Here is a 17,542-nt window from a genome sequence, read left to right as displayed (position 1 = left end):
GCTGAGTCAAACTGTTAAGATGCTATCTGTTTTAATTGCATTCCGTGAGAATGTCCCCTGTGACTTCTAAGGTATGGGTCGGGGGAGGAGCATCAAAAGCTACAGTGTTGGTTGGCTGGCGGAAACCATCATTCCACAAGGGGGCGCTCTAGATGGGTGTCCAGAGCAGGAAACTACCGCGTTCTGGATCCTTGGGAGTCCCCAGAGGGCTTGCTAACCACTGTGCCCCAACTTTTGAATGCCTGACTCAGCAGGCCCGGGGGCACCTGGGAAATGTGCACCCCTTTCTTTTGTTTAATTGAGAAGAGGTCTCCATGTGTAGCTCCAGCTGGCCTCAAACGGGTAACCTTCTGCCCAGGTAGCAGCCGAATGGCAGCCATGCAGTTTGGTCTGGGATATGGCCCCAACGCCATTTCGGGCTGGGGATCCGGTCCGCCAGCTGCAGCCCGTCCCCCAGGCCTGGACATGACTTACTCGTCTGTGTCTTTTTTGCTCTCTTCAATGAAGGCGATGGACTCAGATCTAAGGCGGTTGGTCACTTCATACGTTCTGAGGGTGACTCCAAAGATGTCCTCGTGGTACCGGTTGTCATCCTATGGATGGAAATAGCCAGGGTGTGGGTCAAATGGCAGGTAAGGGCTTGGAGAGGAACAGACATGTCTAGGAGCATACACTTAGACATGACAAAGACTTAGCCGAAGGGTCCTGGGGTACCTTTGGTCTCTAAGGCTGTGGTTAGCAGTGCTCCGCTCTTTTGTGCCAGGGTGGCAAAGGATCTATGGGGTATTTGGAAAAAGAGCGGCTGCCTTGAGGATGCTGAGCCTAGAAGGATGGAGGAGGCCTGGTGGGAGCTCTAATTCTGTCTCTCCTCTTTCCAACTCACCCCTGAAAGTTCAGATCCCTGTGAAGGGACAACATACACCCCAGCTGTCTCCATTTAAGGACCAGGCCTGATTTCGAAAAGAAGTCTGTAAGACACCAGCTCCAGGAACAGAGCAGAAGTCCCAGAAAGTAGGCCATAGGACATCAGCTCTGGGAACAGACCATAAAATCCAGAAACAAGGTCATAAAACCCCCCTCTGAAAGAACAGCCTAGGGATAATCACAAGAATGGGGAACTATCTTATCTCAGGATGGGCCATCTGAGCTGGGTAGCCTTATCTCATCCTGACTTAGGAATGCAGACCACTGACCACTTGGCACAAGCTAATCAGAAACTGACCCCTGTGACCTCCCCAGCACCCACCAATAAAATTTTAGATTACCTAACCCACTCTCTAAGAATAGAAGAACTAACATAGTAGCCAATCAGAGTCACACTAATGTCACTGCTTTGGCCCCTGCCAATCACGGTAGAGATTACCTAATCTTCTAGAACTTCTAGAGAGTTTTGCCAGTTCCCTTTAACGGTTGACCCCCCGCCCCCAGCCCCCACAATAAACGCTGTCTCTGCATGCTATTTAAGTCTGGGGTCTTCCTTCAGTGATTTTCGGACGCTTATACCAGCAAGCCTGAATTAAGTATGAAATGCCCCTGCTGATCGGTACCAGCAGATGGAGAGGAAAAGGAAGGCAACTGTGGGCGGGGCTGTAGCTCACTGGTACAGCGCTTTCTTGGCATGCACAAGACCCTGGGTTTTGTCTCAAGCATGGAGGGCGGGGGCAGATTCAGAAGTGATGGAGCCACCTTGGCAGAAGTGAGGGATCGGTTGGTCAGTTATGAATATTATTGAAGAGTGACGTTTTGGTGGTTGGGAGGAGAGATTCATCATATTCCTGATGAGGGCAGTGGTCAGGAGCTTAGCCTGGCTAATGGGGCCCATGGTATACTTGGTTTTAGTACCCTGCCCCTGCAGCAAGGCACACGATGGGTTCAGTTCTAGAACCTGGCCCCTGCATCAGGTTCCACATCTGGACAGAATTTCTAGTGGGGAAGGTTTCTCTGCCCTATTCTGCAAAGATCGATCCTGGGATGCTATACAATTGGGACCGTGTCAAAGACAGTAAGAGCATGGTGGGCCCCATAGCATCCTCCTTACCTGGCCTGCCTCTCCTTCCTCCTGCGAATGTGTTTGTATTCATGTCTGTACATGAAGTGTGCGCATTGCTTTAAGAAGGCCAGAGGATGTCTGGATGTCTTTCTTCATCTCCTCATTTATGTACTGAGGCAGGGTCTCTCTCCTGAGGCCAGAGCTCACGATTCAGCTAGTCTCATGGCCAGCTCGCTCTGGCAGTCCCTGCCTCTGCCTTCCATGTGTGCTGGGAGCACAGGCAGGCTGTGATGCCCAGCTGGCATTTATGTAAGGGCTGAGGATGTGAACTCCGGTCTTCATGAGTGCACCGCAAGCACCTTTCCTGCCGAGCCCTCTCCACAGCCCCTGGCCAATTTCTAAGAATCTCTTTTCCCTCACTGGGCTTTAGAGTCAGGTTTAGAGAGGAGCGTCTAGAAAAATGTTTGGCTACTGACTGGGGCCACTGAGATGGCTCATCTAGTAAAGGCACTTGCCACCGAGCCTGATGACACGAGCTGAATACACGATAGAAGAGAACACTCTGCAAGGTGCCCTCTGACCCCCACATGTGCTCCATGACACATTCATGCCCCTCCCCCTCTAAAAATTGATCGTTGTTCATTTAAGGGGCCGCCTCCGGGATTCAGCTTCTATTGGGGGAGGTGATCAGTCGGTTACATAGTTGAGACTCTGTTGGGGAAGCCATCATGGCTGTTAACCTAGCCCTTGAGCACAGTAAGAAAGGGCCTTTCCTTCAGAGCAGTCACACTCCGAGTCAGGTGCATGGCTTAAAGATCAAGCATGGCCTCCTTCAGGCCCGCCTGCCCTCCTTGGGAACCTTTTTGTTTGTTTTTGCAGGACAGGGTTTCTCTGTTTTATCCTGTCGTTCTGAAACACACTTTGTAGACCAGGCTGGCCTCGAACTCACAGAGATCTGCTTGCCTCTGCCTCCAGAGAGCTGGGATTAAAGACATGCAGCACCAACTAGTGGATGAGCCTTTTTCCGTGTGAAGTGACAACCATATGCAGTCAATTGCACCGGGCAGAGGAACAGCCAGGCTCGGGGTTCTGGAAGCGCTGAGTTAGGGCAACATCTGTAAAACTCCTCACAAGTCCACCTAGTGTCATATACGAGAGCCTATAACTATATTGGCTGTGTGTACCTGCATGCCTGGCTCTTCTCTCTCTTTTCTCTCTCTCTCTCTCTCTCTCTCTCTCTCTCTCTCTCTCTCTCTCTCTCTCTCTCTCTCTCTCTTGGTCATGGCTAGGTACAACCCCAGTTGTAAAGTCAGATGGTGGAGGTTGGAAGAGAGGAAACTTCTGGACAGTGGTTGCCAGCTGTCACTCACCCTCAGCCTGCTGATGAACACACCAGCATCCTCTTCTGAGAGTTTCCCCTGCTGGGTCATTATGCGCTGGATGGCTTTGAGGACGTCGGCGGCCATCGTAACGTCCCCACAGACATAAATGTGGCCTCCTTGCTCCTTCAGGGCGCGGTACACAGACTCAGCCAGCTGTTCCTGAAGCACGTCCTGTACATATTTCTGCAGCAGAGGGCGACGGTGAGCTGTGGCCACGGTGAGAGGCTTCTGGGCTCCACCCACCAGGAAGCAAGGATTTGTGGGTAGGGAGCTGTTTTGTGAGCTAACCTCAGGGGGATGGGATGAGGGACTAGGAAGAGTGAAGGGAGACCAAGCCACCATATGTGCGAAGGAGCTGATTCCAGCCGGGGAGCAGGGAGGGTACTCCCTAGATCTGGGGGGAGTGCTCCCTAGATAACCTCCAGGGGGAGCACCCCAGAATGTATGGTCCACCTTGACTGTCAACTTGAGAAAACCCAGAGTCGTCTAGGAGACAAACCTTGGGGTGTGTCCGTGAGGGAGTCTCTAGTGTGAGTTAGTGAGGGTGGGTAAACTCAGTCTGGAAAATGGGTCGCGTTATTCCATAGGCCGGGGTTCTTGACTGGATAGAAGGAGGATTCAAGCTGGGCATTCATCTCTCTCTGCTCGCAGACTGCAGCTGCAAACGTCCCTGCTTCCACACCCTTCTCGCCACGATGGGCAGCAGACTGCATTCCCTAACCGTGGGCCCCAAGGAAAACCTTCCTTATCTAAGCAGTTTCCATCCATTTTGTCCCGGCCATGAGACAAGTAACAGAGACGCAAAGGCCTTAGCTATTTAGCTACCTTCTCCTTTCCCTGGGTGGTCACTATTGGGTCAGAGACACTCAAGGCAGAAAGCCAAGGATGGGCAAAGTAAGGGGCTGCCAGCCTCCACGCCCCCTCCCACCTCCCCAATAAGCTGGCTATCCTATCAAGAATGGAAGTGAGAGGCAGGCTAGACGCTTGCGACCTGAGCACAGAGGTGGTCCATTGCAGGGTTTGTTTCATGGGCCAGAAACTCCTCCTGTGTGTGGCCTCCATCTAGCTGGTAAATTCTGCTGATAACCGCCACCCCCTACCAGGGGCCAAACAGCCCCTTTCTGCATCCCCTGACTCTTCTCCTCCTATGCCATAGGTCCTAGCCTGGTCTCTGGGCTCTCCAAACTGTCCCCAAGCCGGGCAGTTAGAGCACCAGTTCCAGGGCCCATGTTTATTCTGACTGGTGTTGTCTCCCGTGGACTGTAAAAATTAATAGATTTTGAGCTTTTTTTTTTTTTTTTTTAATTTTAACTCATTAATTTTTTCTTTGAAATTAGTATTACTATGTAGCTCAGGCTGGCCTTGAACTCACAATTATTCTGCCTTAGCCTTCTAAGTACTGGGGTTATAGCTGTGGGCTACTATGCTCAGCTAGGCTCTATTTAAACGTTTTTTTTTTTTTAATTGTTGGAAATATACATAACATAGTATATACTGTGTTAAAGAATATGATTCACCTATAATCATTTGGGAGGTAGAGGGGAAAAAAATACGAATTCTAGACTGGGTGAGTTCTGTGCCAGCCTGGGCTACATAGCAAGATCATATTATGTAGCTGTGAAATATTTTCAAGGGACTCAGCCCCTACCAGGTTTTCTGAGGACAGAGCAGATCTGGGGGTAGCGGGGTAACATACTCAGAAGTGGGGTGTCTTAGTTTCCATTCTGTCATGATGAAACGCCCTGATGAAAGCAACTTGGGGAGACAGGTTTGGTTTTTAGTTCGGGTCCCTCATCGTGGGGACACCACAGTGGCAGGAACATGAAGCGGTTAGTCACGCCCACAATCAAGGGCAGAGAGAAATGCAGACATGATCCTCAGAGCTCAGCTCTCTCCTGCCTTTCACTCAGTCCAGGGGCCCGGCCTTGAAACGGTACTTTGTGCATTCAGACTTTGATTAACCCAATGCTAGTCCAGACAATCCCCTTCGAGCCCCTCCTCCTGGGTGATTCCTGATTGTTTCAAGTGGGCAATAAAAACTGGCCATCATATGTGTGTGTGTGTGTGTGTGTGTGTGTGTGTGTGTGTGCGTGTGTGTGACATGCACAAGCATACTCATGCTTGCACACTTGAGGGTGTCCGGGTGTGGGCTAGGTTACCTTTGGCCTGTCGGGTTCCCGGGAGTAGGCAGTGTACAGCTCTCTGAAGACACCCTTGTTCTTGGCCTGCAGGGTCTCCTCTCTGTAGATATGATCTATCTTGGATTGTCGACACCCGAAGACCAGAACCATGGGGCAGGGATTCATTCCTGGGGACCGGGAAGACCCATAACACAGATGGCTCTGATACCCAAGTGGGCGGTGGTTAAGCTACAGGACCTGGGGTGCTGGGATCTCAGGGCATGACATGCCTAGGAAGGCTCACATAATGGGGCGGGGGGGGGTGTTAAACACACAGGTGCACTCAACATTTGCACCTATGCACACAGACAAGCACAGCCTGTGGGGAACAAGGGGGCATCCCCCAGACATGCCTTGCCTGGTCTTGCTCCATTCCTATGTCCAGCCGACTCCTTAGCAGCCTGCTATTGGAAATTGCCCAGAGCCCAGCCTGGAGCCTGATGGTCTGCATCTGAGTCCCAGCTCTGTGTGACCCTGAGCACGCCAGCCCCACCTCAGAACTTCAGTTTCCCCATGTGAAAATGGAAGCACCAGCTTCCTCAGCGTGCAAGGGAAATGGCGATCCCAGGATTCTCCTGGGTATGAAAATCTTACATAAAATAGCGTTCTCTAGTGGAGTTAACCTATCCACTTAATACAGACTATATTTTATTTCAGTTGTTTGAAGTGCAGTTGGGGCATTAGATTTGCTGTGTGGGTCAATGGTAATACCTCAAACCACCTCTTGGGGTCACTGTTCTGTCAGAAACACAGCTCAGTGTGGGACACAGAGCTAACATCTATCTTCTATCCATCCATCTATCCATCCATCCATCCATCCATCTATCATATATCTATGTGTCTATCATCCATCCATCTATCAATCATCTATCATCTATCTTCTATCTGTCAATCATCAATCAATCATCTATGAATCATCAATCATCAATCAATCATCTATCTATCTATCTATCTATCTATCTATCTATCCATCCATCCATCCATCCATCCATCCATCCATCCATCTACCTACCTACCTACCTAAAACCGTGCCGGCCCAGAACTGTGTAGACCAGGCTGGCCTGAAGTCACAGAGATCCATCTGCCTCTAGGTCTTGTTAAAGACAAGTGCTAGCACACCTGGTCTAGATTTAAATCTGTTCGGACTGTCCTAATCTTGTCCTGCTGGACTCCTTGTTTGATGAGTCTACAACTGGGGACCATTTATCTTTCTCTCCCAAACCTGAACTTCATCTCACAAAACAAGACCTAATTCTTGTGACCATTCATGAGGCAGACACACACACACACACACACACACACACATACACACACACACACACAAATCCATTTGATAAGGATACACATCTATCCTTGGTGGAATATTGGTCTTTTAGGACCAACCCCTTAAGTCAAAGAGATATCCTCTGAGGATGAGATTTCAGGCCCCTGGGACAGGCTGTGTAGCAGGTTTATTTGAGTGGGCTGTTCAGGGCACCTGTGGCCACATTGGTGTGGCAGACCCACCTCACGCCTCCCCTTCCCAGGCAGTGAGGTGGAGCAGGGACCCTCTTGTCTTTCTCTGGATCAGGGGTCAGGTCAGGGGCCTCTGGGTCATTTCATTTAGTACCTTTGTGTTGGATGTCAAATTGTCGCTGTTGCCAAAAGCTTCGGAAGGGCGCGATGCCGGTGCCTGGGCCAACCAGGATGCAAGGCACCTGGGGGTTTCGAGGCAGGTGGAAGCTGGGGGCACTGGAGAAAGAAGAAACAGAAGCTTTGCTGTGTGCTGCTCCAACCCCCACGATGAAGCCCAGGGTGGCCCAGGCAGCCATCTTAAGAGTGACTAATGGGGCCATGGGCCCCCTTTTAGAGTAAGAATTCACAGATTAGAGAGATTTAAAAGGTAAGGTTGTTGGGGTTTGGCTCTTCCTCTGTTTCCCTCTGCTTCTCATCAGGCTAAGTCCCACAGACAATTGAGCCTGAGATAACCTGGACTTTCCATGTGTTCTAGCTCTGGGGGGGGGTGGGGACCCTTTTGTTGGGGGGCTATTGTGTGCACTGTAGGAGTTCAAGTGGTACCGTGAGCTCCTATCGGATTGATGTCAGGGGTAAATCCACAGTCATGACAATCCAAGATGTTGTTGAGTGTCATTAAATGTCCCCAAGGTGGCAGAGGGAGTAAAATCACTCTGGGCTGAATTTTAACTTAAAAATATGTGTGTGTGTGTGTGTGTGTGTGTGTGTGTGTGTGTGTGTGTGTGTAGTGATATGTAACGTTTCATATATACACACATATATACATATGCATGTATGTATGTGTATGTGTGTATGTATGTACATGTACATGTGGAGGTCAGAGGTAAAAGTTGACTACCTTCCTATCATTTTTTCCACTTTATTTTTGAGCCTGGGCTTTTCACTAAACCAGGAGCTTGCTGATTTACCTTGGCTAGCTGCCACTAAGTTCTGTGGGTCCATCCATCTCTGTCTCTTCGACCAAACACTGGGGGCTACACACTGGGGTTACAAGCCTGTGCCACCCTGCCTGGCTCTTAAGTGGGTGTGTGGGATTCGAACTCAGAGCCTCACATTTGCACAACAGGTACTTGGCACACTGAGCCATCACCCCAGCCCCTTGATTTCAACTTAAGAACTGGTCTTTCGTCAGCCATGAGGTCTTTCGTCAGCCAGGAGGTTGCAGATACCAGTGCCTCCGTGAGCTACCTGGGGATGCTAACATGGAGGTTCCTGGGCTATGTGGTCAGGCTGGGCTCAGGACTCTGGTTTGGAAACCAGCTCCATGAGACGGATGTGGACAGTAGGTGGGCCAGACCACCGACACTGCTCTCAACAGGAGAAACAAGTAGTGGGCCAGGTCACTGTTGGAGCAGGGCTTCCACTGTATTTGGAGTGAGGGTCCCAGCTCAGGACCATCCTTAAAATGGGGAATTTCCTTTTGATGGGGGATGTTCAGTACATTGCCATCTCTGAGAAACTGGAGTGAAAGCCAGAAGCACAAACATAACCCATAGTACATCTCAGCAGATGGAATACCTGCTGTGCAAGCCGGATGACCCCAGTTCGATCCCCAGGAGCTATATAAAGGTGGAAGGGGAAGAGCTGACTCCATGTGGCTGTCCTGTGACCTCCACATCTGTGACCACACTCTCATACCACACACATGCTGATTAATAAAAAGAAAAAAAAAGTTAACTCGGTATGCCTTTCTCCCTCTCCTTACTACCTTGAGGGCCCACCTGACGATATCTGAAGATGTTTTGGGTTGTTATGTTTTCAAGAATAGAATGCCCATGGGTCTGCACAGCCTACGAAGGATGAGACCATCATTTCATGGTCTTGTACACATATGTACTGCTGGGATACCCAGCTGGCTGTGTGTCCCCTGATCCTGTCTCCCTAACAACGCAGAATGAAGCAGGGCACCTATCTAGAGCCCTTCATGCTGGTCCCCCATACACTCAGATGCATGGCATCAATGCGTTGCTGGGAGAAGGCCAAGCACCTCTCCTCACCCAGCTAACTCACCCTCTCACGAAGCAGGGGACGATATCATCAGCTTGTATTCGGTTGAGCCAGGAGGAGCACACCCCGTGGTGAACTGGTCCTTCCCCATCTACAAGGATGAGCAAGTGGCCCGTCTGATTATGTCAGGCATCGTTTCACTTTCTAGCCCCACCCTCACCCCCAGTGAAGGCTCTCCCAGCTCAAAGACAAGTGTTGTGCCTTGGAGTCCCAGCTCTGGATCCCTGCCTCTGAAGGAGAAAGGTGGGGGTAGGGTGGGGTTAACACAACCAGAGTGAACTTAGGTTGGCTTGTCCTCAGGGTTCGGATAAGTCTGGATGTGAACACTCAGACCTTGTCTGCTTGAGAGCCTGGTCAAGATGCTCTGAATAGCTTGTTCACATGGGTCCCAGAGCCTTTAGGCACTGCACAGTTCAATTCCTTGGTCACAGGGGAACAGATTGAAGGGGTATTGGTTTTATTTAGCTCCAGCCAGGCCTGTGAGATACCCCTGTGTGCACTGCACAGCAGGTCAGACAGGGTGGAGGAGGCCTGTTTTACAGGCCGCTCGAAGTCTGAGAGGATCAAGGGAATCAGAGCAGGACTCAGCCCCCACCCCCTCTAATGCATTCCTTGTACATTTCTATCCATACTCAGGGTTAGTTCAGCCACAGGGACACACAGCCTGCTGTGTGTCTTTGTTCTATTCCCCAGGCTTGGCTGAGAGCATCCTGCAAGATTTGGGATCTGATCCACGGGCAGTTTAGGGAGAGATCTCTAGACACCTCAGGGGGAAAATATAGACACAAGGGTCTCCCATTAGTTTCCCCGAACGCGCACCTCTGATGTGGTAGGACACAATAGCCACGGTGAGGTGCACCTCATCGGGGTACATGTCTGGAGAGGAGCTGATGGAGTAGTAGCGTGGCTGTAGCAGCGACAGCTGGGTGAGAAGAAGCGTGGCCGGCATCTGGATGGACCGGAACTCTTCCAGCACCTCCACCATTGTGGGGTTCTTGCCCCATTTCCACTCCTCATATTCCTGGAGCCCCTGTGGCAAGAGAGAACAGAGAGGGGCTTTGAGTCCAGGTCCCCAATTTCTGGTGGGGCCTGGAGGAGGGAATGGGAGGAGGAGAACTGACCTGAGGATATTCGGTACCTACAGTGGGGCATTGCACCTCTGGCTCTGAAAATAGATGGGCTTTTAATGGTCATGCTTCAAGTGTGAACCATCTCCATACGCTCACGTGTTTGGACACTTTGTTCTCAGTAGGCAGTGCTGTCTTGGGAGGTTGTGACATCTTTAGAAGGTGAACCTCACTGGAGGAAGTGAGTTATTGGGGGCGGGCCATCAAGTATTACAGTCCAGTCCATCTTCCTGGTCACTGTTTGCTTCCTGACTGCAGGTGCAATGGGACAATGGGACTAGCTGCCACCCCCACCCCCTGCCTTCCCCGTGTGACTGTGGCCATACCTTCTCTGTTATGACAGCAGCACCTGTGAACAGTAAGCCCAAGAAAACCTTTGGTGACTGGGATGCCGGCAGATCTGGGGTCTGGGGAGGATCCACTGTGCATAGGTGGTGCCAGCTACATGTTTTTTTTTGGTTTTTCAAGACAGGGTTTCTCTGTGTCCTGGAACTCACTCTGTAGACCAGGCTGGCCTTGAACTCAGAAATCCGCCTGCCTCTGCCTCCCAAGTGCTGGGATTAAAGGCGTGCACCACCACCGCCCGGCTCAGCTACATGTTCTAACATGAGAGAAGTGGGGGCAGTTTTCCTGGCTTGTTTTTATAGAAATGTTGATCTAATCTATGAGGGTGCAGTCTTTGACTCAAAAGCCCCGCCCCTTCTTCCTTCCTTCCTTCTTTATTCTCACTCTCTCTCTCTCTCTCTCTCTCTCTCTCTCTCTCTCTATCCATATCCTTTCTTTCTTTGACTCCTTTTTGTCTCTGCCCCCTCTTGTAGTGCCAGTCCTAGTGGTCAAATCCAGTCCTGTGCATACTCTACCCTCCAGCCACCAAGCTGTATTCCCAGCCCAGTCCCTACCCTTTAATGTTATCCCCTTGTTAAGTGACACGTCAAATCTAACTGAGAGAGTTTAATTTTGATGTGAGGACTCTAGTGGCTGTAGACACTCACTCCACAGCAGCTGGCTATCATCCCATCTCTCAGATGAGGCCACTGAGGCACAGAGTCCTGGTTAGCTAGGACTAGGCTTTGCATCTGAGCCAGGGAGGGCAACCTTTAGCCAGTAAGTACAACAATCCCTGACGGCTACGTGAGTGTGTGAGCTGTGAGGTAAAAATAGTCTTTATAATTTTAAAAGATTTGCTTTAAATTATGTGTCTGTGTCTGCATATGTGTCTTGTGTCTTGTGTCTGTGTGCATGTGTGTGATTTCTTGCAGAGGCCAGAAGAGGGCAGCAGAGTTCCAGCAGTTGGAATTACAGATAGTTGTGGGTCCCCTGATGTGGAGGCTGAGACTGTACTCCAGTCTTTGCAGGGACAGCAAGTTCTCTTACCCACTGAGTCAGTCACTTCTCCAGCCCCAAGAATTGTGTTTTTAAAGGTCTCTATTTCCAGTGCTGAGCCACACTGGCCCCCCATTGCTGGAAGCTGCATTACTGATTTCTCTTGCTTGCTGTCTGAATCCCTGACCAGAAGTGACCTAAAGGAAAAGTGGGTTGCTTTTGGTTTACACTTCAAGGAGATACAGGCAATTGTGGAGGACAGGCGACTGCAGGAACATGAGGCAGCCATCCCAGCATGTGCGCGCGCACGCGCGCACACACACACACACACACACACACACACACACACACACACACACACGCATAGCAGGAGTGAACAGGGATGTGCGGCTGGGCTATGAGACCTAAGACTCCCTTCCTCCAGGAAGGCCTTGCCTATCAAAAGTGCCATGACCTCAAACAGCGCCACCATCTGGTGGACACCAAGTGTTTGAACTGCAGGAATCTGTGGGGGACACTGCACATTCAAAGATTTATCTTTATTATTTTAAATTACATATAGGTGTGCGTATTTCTCTAGGCGAGTATTGTGCACTTGAGTTTGAGCGTGGGAGCCAGCAGATGCCAGAGTTCCCAATCCCCTGGAGCTGGAGTTAACGGAGAGTTGTGAGCCGTCTGGTGTGGGTGCTGGGAACCAAACTTGAGCCCTCTGGACGAGCAGCAAGTTCTTTTAACAACAGAACCAACTCTCCAGCCCCACATTTCCCATTTAGAGGGTTCAGGACCAAGAGTCTCTAGTGCAGGACTCTAAATGGACATGCACCTAAAACTGGCTTCCCCCGGCAGTGACCGCTACGTGAAACAGCATCTGGCAGCAAGGTAAGCTGCTGCTGGACACGGATTCCTGAGGAATGTTCAAGCCTGAGAAACACGTCAAGGTGATTCCTTCCAGGGAGCCATGACTTTGGCTCTAGCAATCCCCCTCCTCCACTAAGAACTTTGGCAAATTCTTCAGAAGCCACACTGCGAGCTGGAAAACTTCCACCCGATCAACCCGCCCTTTCTTTTTCATTTCTGGGGTCAGCTTTGTTTTGTAGACTGTTTCCTCAGCACCCCCCCCCCCCCACCGGCCCAGTTTCTCTCTCACAGGTGTCTCTGAGAACAATAACTTAAAAAAAATCCCATTCATTTATCCTGTCTGGTGACTTCGGCGCTTTCAGGAAGAAAACGGACTCCATAGGAAACGCTCTCTCAAAGAATATTATGCAAAATGTTCCTTCTTTGTACCCACCCCCACCACCGCTCATCACAAGTTTGCAGGCTAAATTATACATTATTTTAAACGTTAACAAAATCCCGCTAAGCTTAGGATGCAGTGAAGGCCGCCCGCTCTCCCGTGGCCATCTGTCTCCAGCTCCTCACTTCAGAGTCCCAGCTGGCTTCTGGTGTTTACTTTCACATTTCTTGATAATATGCTCTTGCTAATGAGCCATTCCTTTGCTACTCCCCCAGTCCCCCTTCCTGGACAGCAAAAGGCACGGACTCTGCTGGGGGGCTTGTTTCCTGGGAAGGAGACCCCCCCACCCCCCACCCCCTGTGGGAAAGGTTGTGTTGGGTGGTCCCCCTGAACAGGTAAGTATCTTTATTTTAGATTATGTTAATTTTTAAATTTTAGATTTATTTTTATGTGTCTGAATGTTTTGCTTGTATGTATGTATGTATGTATGTATGTATGCATGCATGCATGCCGTGAACACGCCTGGTAATTCCAGAGGTCAGAATAGTAGTCTGATTCTCTGGAACTGGGGTGGTGAGCTACCATGTGGGTACTGGGAATAAAATGTTGGTCCTCTGGTCTTTTGCAAGAGCAGCCAGTACTCAAAACTACGGAGACATCTCTCTAGCCTGTATCATATATATATATATATATATATATATATTTTTTTTTTTTTTTTTTTTTTCGAGACAGGGTTTCTCTGTGTAGCTCTGGTTGTCCTGGAACTCACTCTGTAGATCAGGCTGGCCTCGAACTCAGAAATCCGCCTGCCTCTGCCTCCCAAGTGCTGGGATTAAAGGCATGCGCCTCCACTGCCCGGCTTAGCCTATATCTTTTATGTACAGAGCTGTGTGTGTGTGTGTGTGTGTGTGTGTGTGTGTGTGTGTGTGTGTGTGTATGGAGGTTAGATGACAATTTCCAGGAGCAGGTTGTCCACCCACCATCCATGTGGGTCCCAAACTGAACTCAGGTTGTCAGAAATGGCAGCGTGTACCTTTACACACTGAGCCATCTTGCCAACGCTGCTTTTTTTTTTTTTTTTTGGTTTTTTGAGACAGGGTTTCTCTGTGTAGCCCTGGCTGTCCTGAAACTCACTCTGTAGACCAGGCTGGCCTCGAACTTATAAATTCACCTGCCTCTGCCTCCCAAGTGCTGGGGTTAAAGGCGTGCGCCACCACTGCCCAGCTACTACTCCTTTTTCTTCCATGCATTGGTTAAGGGAGTGTGGACAAGAGCTCAGAGTCACAAAGGAAAGTGATAAGAGTTACTATATATGGGGGGTGGGGTAGGGGTGGGGGTGGCCAGAGCCTGCTGAGTTTCAAGAGGGGTTTGCCATTCTCCATTTGTCAGGTCTCGGGGTGGGAGAAGCCAAAGTGAAGACCATATGCAAATAAAGACACGCCCCCTTGCTCGAGACTGCCACCTGCTGTGAACAGTTGGAAGAGCATTTTCAGTGCGCCCCTAATCCCAGGCCTTGCGGGGCTCTCAGGACCCACCCACCTTGCTAAGGACCAGCAGCCGCTGCTTCTCTTTCTCATTGGAGGCCAGGGAGGCGAACTGCTGCAGCTGCAGGGGCGTGGGCGGCGTGGTGATGTCCAGGTAGTACTTGAAGGCCTGGAAGATGGTGCAGGGTGGGAGGCGAGATTCATCCTTCCAATTACTGATGACACCTGGGGAGGCACAATGGGGATGAGGCTCTGGTCACTTAGTCCTCACCAGTCATCACTCCAGATGTGGAAAAGGAAGCACAGGGAGGTTATGGAATCCGCCTGAGGCCACGCCCCTTTCGTGTGCGTGCGTGCGTGCGTGCGTGCGTGCGTGCGAGTACACCTTGGTCTAACTACACTGTGCCCCCGGCTCTCCATGTCTACAGCTTCTGCATTTCAGAACATTTGACGGAGGAACAAAATCAATGAAAAGAAAAAAGTAATCTCATCTGTACCAAACTGTATAGATATTTTTTTCTTGTTACTATCCCCAAACACTGTAGTGTAGCCACGACTATTTATATAGCATTTACATTAGGTAAGCCATCCAGAGAGGGTTCAAACCACTCAGGAAGATTCGCATAAGTGCTGGTTAAATGCAACAACGTACATAAGTGTTATGTGAGCACAACGCCTTTTCTGTAAGTAAAGGACTTGGGCATATGTGGATTCTGGTATCTTCTAGGGGTCCTGGAACTCTTCTTCCAAGAGGGAGGGCTATTCTGCCTTTATGTCCCTTCCAAACCTGAGCCGCTGCCTCATCATTACCACGGACGCCGTAAGAATTTCCACAAGACGCCATGGAACTCCTGGTTTAACGTGGGAACTCTGTGGGGTTGGGTTCGCTAAGGGAGGGGTGTGTCTCTTCACAGTGGCTCCTTCCAAGAGGTTTGGCAGGAGGACCTTGACAGATGGCATGCCATTCCCACATTCTAGTTAGCTCCCCTGTCAAGGTGACAGTCATGGTGTCACAGGCTGTCAGTTGTGGCCACCTTGCCGGCTCCTTATACTGGAACCCGGAGCCCACCCACGTCTTTGAGGGGAAGGTGAAGCTTGGAGACCCATTGGCTTTGAACGCTCTTCAGACCAGGTGTGGTGGTTTGTGTCTGTGGTCCTAGCACTCGGGAGGCTGAGGAGGGAGGATTGGATGGAAGTTGGAAGTTGGCCTGATCTACATAGAAAAAAGAAAAGAAAGGGAGAAGGAGGGAGAGGGGAGGGAGGGAAGGAGGGAGGGGGAGAGATGAAGGGGGAAGGAGGAAAGGGGAAGGAGGGAGGGGGAAGGGGGAGGGGGAAGGGGGAGGGGGAAAGATGAAGGAGGAAAGGGGAAAGAGGGAGGGAGAAGGAGGGAGGGGGAAGGGGGAGGGGGAAAGATGAAGGAGGAAGGAGGAAAGGGGAAAGAGGGAGGGAGAAGGAGGGAGGGGGAAGAAGGGAGGGGGAAGGAGGGAGGGGGAAGGAGGGAGGGGGAAGGAGGGAGGGGGAAGGAGGGAGGGGGAAGGAGGGAGGGGGAAGGAGGGAGGGGGAAGGAGGGAGGGGGAAAGATAAAGGAGGAAAGGGGAAAGAGGGAGGGAGAAGGAGGGAGGGGGAAGGAGGGAGGGGGAAAGAGGGAGGGGGAAGGAAGGAGGGGGAAGGAGGGAGGGGGAAAGATGAAGGGGGAAGGAGGAAAGGGGAAAGAGGGAGGGAGAAGGAAGGAGGGGGAAGGAGGGAGGGGGAAGGAGGGGGTAAAGAGGAAAGGGGAAAGGGGGAGGGAGAAGGAATGGAAGGAGGAGGGGGAAGAAGAAGGGAGGAGGAAGAAGGAGGGGGAGAGGAAGAGGGGGAGAAAAGGAGGGGGAGAGAAGGAGGGAGGGAGAAGGGGAGGGAGAAGGAGGAAGGAGGAGGGAAAGGAAGAAGAAAAGGAAGGAAGGGGAAAGAAAGAAGGAAGGGAAGGTGGGAAGGAGACTCCTGCGGACACATTTACTGGCTGGAGTGAGGTAGGAAGCCCTCACAGGTAGATCAACCATGCCCTGGCAGCCGCTCTGCCCACTCGGGGGCTGAGGCCCTCCTAGCCTTTCTAGCAGGTGCAGCCGGAAGCCTTACCCAGAGCCGTGTTCCTCTCCTCCAACATCTCCACCTTCACCACGTGGTTGGCAGGTGGGGCGTCCTCCAGCCTTTCAATGAGTGCATTCACAAGGTCCTCGTGGTTGCCAGGGAAGACACCCAGGTGGTCCCCTGGCTGGTACTGCAGCTCCTGATTCCCGTTGGTGTGGAGACGCACGAAGATGGTCGATCGGCTGCAGGGAACAAGGGGAGTCGTGGGACAAAGATCACCACTGTCTCTCCTTTATCCCTGGTCTGTCTCTCTAGGCTGCCGAGACTTCCTTCTATGCTCCTCGGCTCTGGTCTGCTGAGGTGTATGCTAGCACGCACCCTGTAGCTTTTGCCAAGCTTGCCAGTCAGCTCTCTATCACAGAGCCAACAGCCAGGTCCTGGTCCAGGGACATCACACTTGTGACGGCTTACCTCCTTTCTTGGGGCTGGTCCCCAAGTTCTTATGGCCTCTCTGGTACTCCCAGCTCAGTTTTCTGTGCTGGTCCTTTCTCATCACTCAAGCCCTGAGCCTGGTCACAACCTGCTGAGATGTATCTGTCTCTCATAGCTTCCTGCCCCTCCCCCACTTTCCTCCATTAAGGTATCTTTTACTTTCTTACTTCCGCGGCTAGTGATGTATTCTAGGATCATAGGAACACGGTGACACAGGGCATTAAACTACTATGGCTGTGGCTTTATTCCCATGACAGTGGCTGCCACATAGTATGTATGTCCTGAGTCCTTGCTGAAGGAAGGCACTCTGGGTTCCCCTGTTAACTAAGTTGCTAGTTGCTAGCCATGTCCTTTGTAACCATCAGGGTTCTGTCAGGAACCAGCCACTCACTGTAGCCACAGGGAGGGTGTCTCTGATTTATGAAGCTCTATTTATCATCTCTCATAGAATTCCATGCTCTCTTATTTTTTTTTATGTGTACGTGTGTGTACGCTCACGTGTGGCGGTCACAGTGGCACATGCTTGCCTTGGCACATACATGGAGGACAATTTAAGTGGCTCGGTTCTTTACACCTGCTTTGTCGGTCTCAGGGATTGAACTCAGGTTGTCAGGCTTGGCTGCAAGCCTCTTTACCCGCTGAGCCCTCTCACTGGCCCTCTGCTCTCTTTTGCAAGTAAGGTCCATTTGTAGTAGAAGGAAGGGCCAGCCAGAGGCTCGCATCAGTGTATGAGAGTGA

The 17,542-nt window shown here is 51.0% G+C and overlaps 1 protein-coding gene across 3 annotated transcripts in view; it reads right to left on the bottom strand.

Annotated features, from left to right (window-relative positions):
* Nos1 (nitric oxide synthase 1) overlaps positions 1-17,542 on the bottom strand; it is a 177,641-nt gene that overhangs the window by 5,614 nt on the left and 154,485 nt on the right. For all 3 annotated transcript variants that reach the window (XM_076922586.1, XM_076922585.1, XM_076922587.1), the window contains 8 exons: positions 16,361-16,554; positions 14,301-14,470; positions 9,894-10,104; positions 9,078-9,165; positions 7,162-7,283; positions 5,532-5,680; positions 3,361-3,555; positions 475-593 (listed from right to left, as the gene is read on the bottom strand). In XM_076922586.1, the coding sequence (XP_076778701.1) occupies positions 475-593; positions 3,361-3,555; positions 5,532-5,680; positions 7,162-7,283; positions 9,078-9,165; positions 9,894-10,104; positions 14,301-14,470; positions 16,361-16,554 (1,248 nt within the window). The remainder of the gene's footprint in view (positions 1-474; positions 594-3,360; positions 3,556-5,531; positions 5,681-7,161; positions 7,284-9,077; positions 9,166-9,893; positions 10,105-14,300; positions 14,471-16,360; positions 16,555-17,542) is intronic.

The sequence above is a fragment of the Arvicanthis niloticus genome, chromosome 24, assembly GCF_011762505.2.
Source record: "Arvicanthis niloticus isolate mArvNil1 chromosome 24, mArvNil1.pat.X, whole genome shotgun sequence".
In the NCBI taxonomy this organism is placed as follows: Eukaryota; Metazoa; Chordata; class Mammalia; order Rodentia; family Muridae; genus Arvicanthis; species Arvicanthis niloticus.
The sequence above is the reverse complement of the archived record's forward strand: the minus strand, read 5'-3'. Positions and strand labels throughout refer to the sequence as shown.